The sequence below is a fragment of the Notolepis coatsorum genome (genome assembly GCF_963971535.1).
Source record: "Notolepis coatsorum genome assembly, chromosome: 7".
NCBI classification, from domain to species: domain Eukaryota; kingdom Metazoa; phylum Chordata; class Actinopteri; order Aulopiformes; family Paralepididae; genus Notolepis; species Notolepis coatsorum.
In genome coordinates this window covers 7,557,015-7,565,647 of record NC_140171.1, presented here as the reverse complement: position 1 = coordinate 7,565,647, position 8,633 = coordinate 7,557,015, and the positions used below count along the sequence as shown (strand labels likewise).

The following is an 8,633-nucleotide window of genomic DNA, read 5'->3' as shown; positions in this document are numbered from 1 at the left end:
TACCACCACCACAAACTCTCTCTCTCTCTCTCTCTCTCTCTCTCTCTCTCTCTCTCTCTCTCTCTCTCTCTCTCTCTCATTAGACACCGTCACCTCTCTGTCTCATCAGCATATAGTTGAGCCTTAGAAATTGCCCCAATCTAGGATACCGTCTCTAATTGACACGGACATCTTTGTGATACTGTGGTGTTTGGTGTGTGTGAGCGGTGTGTTAGTTTGAGGTGTGTGTGTGTTAGTTTGAGGTGTGTGTGTGTGAGTGTGTGTTAGTTCGCTCCCGGCTGATGTCTGCATCTCATTTGATCTAATGAGGACTAATGGGAAAAGCATCAAACAAAATGTTGCCCCCCCCCCCCCCCACCAGCGAAGTTCCTATTAGCCAAATGGATAATGTAGCCGGCTAATTTGACCCTCTGATAGAATAGAGTTAAAGCCGGCTTCATTTGCAATTCATGACCGGCAAAGCAGGGGCTGAAATTGAGGAGATTTATTGAACTTCAGCGAAAGGTCGCAGTGTTACTACGAGCGAGCGCTGGCCGCAGGGCTAAAGACTAGCCATTTAGATTTAATATATTCATAAAGTTAATTCTAACTTTACACAGTTCTCACAGTTCATTCCCACTCAGGGGACTATGTGGATCTGATAGTTAGCCTATATATATATATATAGACACGCTACTTCTCATTTTGTGTGAAAGCAAATACTACTTACCGGACAACTAATGACAATATGGAGTAGAAATTGACTAAAACTATCAACACACTGCGATATTAGTCCGATATTGTGTGCTCTGCTATTGGTTCATTTTCCCAAGCTGGTATTAAACTTCTAATGAGGAGTCGGGACACTTCGTACTGTGGGTATAAAGAATGATCACACTGACCCAAGCGATGTCTGTGTGCGACGCGTGAGTCAAGATTCAAGAGTTTTATTCATCACATACATACCAGGGCATACAGTGCGGTTGGCTATGCCCGCTTCGATTGTGCAATAAAAACAATAGTAATAGTAATAATTAGGGCTGTCAGTTTATCGCGTTAATTAGATTAATTAATTACACAGCAAATTATCGTGTTATGAAAATTAACTCAAAATTTATTAAGCATTTGTTATCTTAGACTGTGAATAGCACCATGCTAAAATTGACCAGACCTGAAAAATCTAAGCAAATGAATAAATGGAAGATGATTAAACAGAAGGTTTTGTAGATACAGTACTCAATTCTGCCATCCGGACACATGCAATTTGAAATATGATTATAGAATATCAGGCCTAAAATGGTTATGCGATTAAAATGTGATTAATTAGATTAATTAATTACAAATCCTGTAATTAATTAGATTCATTTTTTTGTATCGCCTGACAGCACTAGTAATAGATAGTAATAGTAAAAGATAACTTGAATAGACATGGTAAATAGACATGTTAATAAATCGCTTAAAGGCACTGGATCCTATGTACATAGTACCTATGCAGTTTTTCTTCTATGTCCCTATGCTATACTACTTGCTGTTACTAACTATACTATACAACAATCACAACAGGTTATTTTCTTAAAGTGTCCTTTCTTGTGTGTTTAAAAAGTGACTTGTGGTGCGTTTGTGTGTGCGAGTGCAGAATGTTGTGTTGTGTGTATGTGTTCATGTGTGCTTGTGTGTGTGTGGAGAGATCAATGTTCGTCGTTCTGATGGCCTGGGGGGGAAGAAGTCTTCCCTCAGAGCCTGCTATGCTCCACCTGTCACCGAGTTATTCAGGCGTGTGAGAGACTTTGACGAACTATAGCGTTGAACTTCTAAATGTTCTATGCAGAAATACTGTTCTACGCTACATTAGGGTTGGGCACCGAAAAGCGGTTCTAATTAGGAACCGGTTCCTAACTTCCGGTTCTGGAACCGGAAGTAACATATCTGCATTTCGATTTTTACTTTGTTAATTAATACCCTAGTTACAGTACAGCAACCAAATTAAACTGTATCAAGTCAACTGAAAATGTGAATAATATGAAAAAAAAAAAAAAAAAAAAAAAAATCTCCTGCGAAATAAGCTGTGACCTGCACCTCAAAGAATCGGAACCGAGAATCGTTCAGAACAGGAATCGATATGGAGAATCGGAATCGGAACCGGAATCGTTCAAATCCAAACGATGCCCAACCCTACGCTACATACGGTACTGAGGGGGTCACAGACGGTCAAGAGTGGATAATCATGGCCTCTGCTTTCACGTTCACCGCTGTATCCATAGGGTTGTTATAGGACGACCAGAGCGCTGGACGACCCATGGTTTTCAATGGAGCCGCTGCCCATGAACATTAACGCGGGAACGCGCAAAACAGAGGGGTAGGGCCAAGTGGTAGGGCCAAGGGGAGAAATATATTGAAATTCTTTATTGGGAAAACCACATTGAGATACAGTATCTCGTTTTCGAGAGGGTCCCACAAAATGGGACGCAGCATATTATAAATTGTGCCCATCTTCCAGGGCCCACTGCCCAGAGCTTGCAGTGAGAATATGCATACTGATGTGTTTTCAGTATTAAGACCCATAACTGGTTCAATGTATTACATTTACATGGACAGCAGCTCAACCTCTCACCTTTACAGCAGACTGCAGACTCTCTCTCTCTCTCTCTCTCCCCCCCTCTCTCTCTCCCCCTCGCTCTCTCTCTATCTCTCTCTATCTTAGACCTCTACACTACCCAGACGCCCCACAACTAGCTTGTTCAGCGCTGCAACTTTTGGGGTTTAGCGAAGCGGGCGGTTTGATCCCTCTGACTGCTAGAAAAAGTTAACATTTGCCCGACAGTGTCAGACTGTAGTTGTACTGGGCGTTGCTGAAAAAGAGCTCAGAGAACCTACCCTGGTAAATAAAGGTTAAAATATAACCTACCCTGGTAAATAAAGGTTATAATATAACCTACCCTGGTAAATAAAGGTTATAATCAGAACCTACCCTGGTAAATAAAGGTTAAAAACAACCTACCCTGGTAAATAAAGGTTAAAAACAGAACCCACCATGGTAAATAAAGGTTAAAAACAGAACCTACCATGGTAAATAAAGGTTAAAAACAGAACCTACCCTGGTAAATAAAGGTTAAAAACAGAACCTACCCTGGTAAATAAAGGTTAAAAACAGAACCCACCCTGGGTAAATAAAGGTTAAAAACAGAACCTACCCTGGTAAATAAAGGTTCAAAACAGAACCCACCCTGGTAAATAAAGGTTAAAAACAGAACCCACCCTGGTAAATAAAGGTTAAAAACAGAACCTACCCTGGTAAATAAAGGTTAAAAACAGAACCTACCCTGGTAAATAAAGGTTAAAAACAGAACCTGCCCTGTAAATAAAGGTTAAAAACAGAACCTACCCTGGTAAATAAAGGTTAAAAACAGAACCCACCCTGGTAAATAAAGGTTAAAAACAGAACCTACCCTGTAAATAAAGCAAAGAAATAAAAAAGAAGCTGATTTTGTTAAACATCAATTCACCGTCATTATCAATTTGTTTTCTTTTTGTAATGGCTACTAAAACGCTCCGCCCCCCCTGCTTCTCTCCACTGTGGCTCCACCCCTCCCTGCTTCTCTCCACTGTGGCTACACCCCTCCCTGCCTCTCTCCACTGTGGCTACACCCCTCCCTGCTTCTCTCCACTGTGGCTCCGCCCCTCCCTGGTTCCTCTCCACTGTGGCTCCACCCCTCCCTGGTTCCTCTCCACTGTGGCTCCACCCCTCCCTGCTTCTCTCCACTGTGGCTCCACCCCTCCCTGGTTCCTCTCCACTGTGGCTCCGCCCCTCCCTGGTTCCTCTCCACTGTGGCTCCACCCCTCCCTGGTTCCTCTCCACTGTGGCTCCACCCCTCCCTGGTTCCTCTCCACTGTGGCTCCACCCCTCCCTGCTTCTCTCCACTGTGGCTCCACCCCTCCCTGCTTCTCTCCACTGGCCTGGCTCCACCCCTCCCTGGTTCCTCTCCACTGTGGCTCCACCCCTCCCTGGTTCCTCTCCACTGTGGCTCCACCCCTCCCTGGTTCCTCTCCACTGTGGCTCCACCCCTCCCTGCTTCTCTCCACTGTGGCTCCACCCCTCCCTGGTTCCTCTCCACTGTGGCTCCGCCCCTCCCTGCTTCTCTCCACTGTGGCTCCACCCCTCCCTGGTTCCTCTCCACTGTGGCTCCACCCCTCCCTGGTTCCTCTCCACTGTGGCTCCACCCCTCCCTGCTTCTCTCCACTGTGGCTCCACCCCTCCCTGGTTCCTCTCCACTGTGGCTCCACCCCTCCCTGCTTCTCTCCACTGTGGCTCCACCCCTCCCTGCTTCTCTCCACTGTGGCTCCACCCCTCCCTGCCTCTCTCCACTGTGGCTCCACCCCTCCCTGGTTCCTCTCCACTGTGGCTCCACCCCTCCCTGGTTCTCTCCACTGTGGCTCCACCCCTCCCTGGTTCCTCTCCACTGTGGCTCCACCCCTCCCTGCTTCTCTCCACTGTGGCTCCGCCCCTCCCTGGTTCCTCTCCACTGTGGCTCCACCCCTCCCTGGTTCCTCTCCACTGTGGCTCCGCCCCTCCCTGGTTCCTCTCCACTGTGGCTCCACCCCTCCCTGCTTCTCTCCACTGTGGCTCCACCCCTCCCTGGTTTCTCTCCACTGTGGCTCCACCCCTCCCTGCTCCTCTCCACTGTGGCTCCACCCCTCCCTGCTTCTCTCCACTGTGGCTCCACCCCTCCCTGCTTCTCTCCACTGTGGCTCCACCCCTCCCTGGTTCCTCTCCACTGTGGCTCCACCCCTCCCTGGTTCCTCTCCACTGTGGCTCCACCCCTCCCTGGTTCCTCTCCACTGTGGCTCCACCCCTCCCTGGTTCCTCTCCACTGTGGCTCCACCCCTCCCTGCTTCTCTCCACTGTGGCTCCACCCCTCCCTGGTTCCTCTCCACTGTGGCTCCACCCCTCCCTGCTTCTCTCCACTGTGGCTCCACCCCTCGCTGCTTCCTCTCCACTGTGGCTCCACCCCTCCCTGCTCCTCTCCACTGTGGCTCCACCCCTCCCTGCCTCTCTCCACTGTGGCTCCACCCCTCCCTGCTTCTCTCCACTGTGGCTCCACCCCTCCCTGCTTCTCTCCACTGTGGCTCCACCCCTCCCTGCCTCTCTCCACTGTGGCTCCACCCCTCCTGCTTCTCTCCACTGTGGCTCCACCCCTCCCTGGTTCCTCTCCACTGTGGCTCCACCCCTCCCTGGTTCTCTCCACTGTGGCTCCGCCCCTCCCTGCTTCTCTCCACTGTGGCTCCACCCCTCCCTGGTTCCTCTCCACTGTGGCTCCACCCCTCCCTGGTTCCTCTCCACTGTTCACCATATTCAACATTCGCTGCGTGAATTCAGCGTAACCTCTTAAGGTTCTCCCATGGTCGAGCGGACTGTACGCGGACTGGACTCAGCGGAGGTCTGCTGGACTCTTTGAGCTTTCATAGTCGAGCGGACCTCCGCGGACCAATTTCCTACATGTCTCGCGCCAGTTTACAAAAATGTTCCCACGCTGTTCAACTTCTGTCATGTCGTCGTCATCCGATGTCAAAATAAAGAGTATGTTATCTCCGTTTCCAATATTTCGATAATAAAACGGGCAGTTTTACACACTTGAATAACGGGTATATAGGCAGCGAGATGCAATGTACCGTATAGGCTTGAGGTGGACAGCGCAGTGGTGCTGAAATGACAAACGCGCATCGCATGAAATAAAACTGGCAATTTTACACACTTCATTTAGAAAAGCCATTCAAACATCTCTCTTGGCACGGAGCGAGTGGTCAGAGTCAAATGCAGATCGGCGTCACATTAAATGCAGTTCGATGTCAACCAAAAAACGCCGAGCAGCGTTTTGTGTGACACCAAGTCAGCGGCGCGGACGTCAGAAAATAGGAGCTTCGCACCTGTGGGTCTGCTGTCCGCTGAGATCAAAGCTCAAAGAGTCCGCGCGGACCTCCGCGGAGTCTGCTCTGTGTACAGTCTGCTCGACTATGGGAGGGCCTTCAGTCGTGTTAACTTGTCCTGTTCCACTAACCTCTCGGTCTCTCCCCCCCCCCCCCCCCCCCCCCCCCCCTCAGACATAAAGAAGGACAAAGTGAAGAAGAAGTCTCCTATGGCCAAGCTGTTCGGTTGGGGCAACAAGAAGGAGGGATGAAGATGAAGATGATGATGATGATGATGATGGTCCAACTCCACACACACTGCTGCTTCCTCTGATGTTTCTGCTGCTGTTGTACAGTAGTCTTAACACAGGTGCACGCCATCTGGGATTCATGGGATATGATTCATTTCATATGTGTGTGTGTGTGTGTGTGTGTGTGTGTGTGTGTGTGTGTGTGTGTGTGTGTGTGTGTGTGTGACCTGTCATTCTCATCAATGCCTCTTGAGAAGTGTCCTCCCTTCTGTCTTATGCATCACTCAGGATGCTGACGCTACCCCCCCCTCCCCCTCCCCATCACACACCCACACACACACACCCACACACACCCACGCACGCACACCCCCACGCACACACACACGAACGATGTTGAGGGGTTAATGACTCACCAGAGTTAGCTGTGATGTGATTGGGTTCAATGCTCAAGTCGTGAGTTTAATCCCCTTCTAATCTTAATCCCTCTACTTAATACACGCGCACACACACACACACTCCAGATGCAGTCGTCTAATTCTTATCACTTGTGCAGCTTATTGAAATGGTGTGTGTGTGTGTGAGAGAGAGAGAGAGTGTGTGTGAGAGAGAGAGAGTGAGTGTGTGTGTGTGTGTGTGTGTGTGTACAGTGCACCCATGCTTACAGAGCTTAGAGAGCGAGTATCATTACAGGGGTCAGCCAACTCTTGTTGCAACTTGTGTCTCTCTGAGTGTCTCTTTTTGTCTGTATTACACATCTCTCACTCCGCATGGTATGACCTCTGACCTCAGGGCTCACTCACTGACCCTGCGGTAACCCCTTTACAATGCGCTGCCAGGTTCGGGGTCAAGTCCCCCCCCCCCCGCTCAATCCAGTCGATTTTTGGAAGCGCAAACACGGAGGTCACAGTTTATCCGCTGATGATGATGGTTTACTTGCTGAGACATCCTTCCCACGTGGAGGGATTTACAAGAGAAATACTTCCTGATTTGGTTAGAATTGACTCCCAACACTTGAATGCATGCGCCGGTCTTTGTGTGTGTGTGTGTGTGTGTGTGTGTGTGTGTGTGTGTGTGTGTGTACCCGTGTGTGTGTGTACATGCATGTATGTGTGTACATGTATGCATGTGTGTGTAATTATACATGTGTGTGTACATGTATGTGTGTGTGCGTGTGTGTATACATGTGTGTACATATGTGTGTGTGTGTACATTCATGTATGTGTGTGCATGTGTGTGTGTAATTATACATGTGTGTGTACATGTATGTGTGTGTGCGTGTACATGTGCATGTGTGTATACATGTGTGTACATATGCGTGTGTGTGTACACATATGTGTGTGTGTACATATGTGTGTGTGTGCGTGTATGTGTGTGTGTGTGCGGGTGCGTGATACACTGCCATGTCTCTAGCCTGGTGGTGGTCTGTTCAGGAGGAGTACAGCAGATTTACTTTGCATAATATTTCTTTTGATCATCATAACTTGCCTGCGCTACTTATTTCCATCTGCGTGCTATTTGCTAAATCCCCATCAGACATAGTCTTCTTCACACTCGTGTCTTCGAGACATGTTCCTCCTCCATGTGGTTTTATGGCTGGACATTCTCACCCATACGAGTCTCAAAGAGTTACCGTATACTTGTGATTCATCCATATTTGATGATGTTTAAAGGCCCCCAGTCTGTGATCCAAATCCCCTCCACCATCACGAATAATAATGACTGAGCTCTTGATACAAGGACTAGCGCCAGACAACATTGTTCTTGCTGTTATTTGAGGCTGTAAACTGTACCAAATGTTTGCATTTACATTCAATGTACAATATGTACATTAGAGTAAAACTGATCTATATTCCAATTGACTGCGGATAAACAAAGATCCAAGTGGCATATTTTCCATCTGCAGATCAGAAATGTCCAAGAAGGCGTGTGAATACACCCCACACACATCGATCTACGCACAATGACCAGCGCTTGGGGGGGGGGGGGGGGGGGGGGGGGGACAGGACAGGACTCTACTGGATACTTTCATTAACTCCGTTATACTGCCTGGATTCTGGATCTTAAGTCCTATCCATTCATATTGTAGTTGACTGTTTTTATTGTTTCGTTTTTTTTTCCTGCCCACTAAACGAAGGGAAGGATTCTGACTTGCATTGTGTGTCTGATGGGATTGAGAGTTCAAACTAGGAAGTGTTGTTGATTGGATCATGTGTGTGTGTGTGTGTGTGTGTGTGTGTGTGTGTGTGTGTGTGTGTGTGAGAGAGAGTGGGCTGGCCGTACGAGAACTGATCCGTAGGTGAGCGGCACTCGTTGTTAAATAAATGTCCAAAGCTGCGATGACTGTGTTCACCTCTTGAGAAACTCTGTAAACTGTAAAAGCACTTTTTAGACCAGAGAGCGATTTCACTAATGAGAGAGTTGTTTCCTACGACTGCAGTTCTTTGGTACCGAGCGACTGTTTTAAACTAAAGGCTATAAAGCTCAAATCGCCTGTTTCCATCG

General features: G+C 48.1%; 1 protein-coding gene across 1 annotated transcript in view; it reads left to right on the top strand.

Moving 5' to 3' along the window:
* The window catches only part of LOC311231529 (uncharacterized protein), a 54,702-nt gene extending 46,609 nt beyond the window's left edge, over positions 1-8,093 (top strand). Inside the window, exon 16 of the mRNA XM_084318146.1 lies at positions 6,076-8,093. Within this exon, the coding sequence (XP_084174272.1) occupies positions 6,076-6,152 (77 nt within the window). The 3' untranslated portion in view covers positions 6,153-8,093. The remainder of the gene's footprint in view (positions 1-6,075) is intronic.
* Positions 8,094-8,633: the final 540 nt, after the last annotated feature.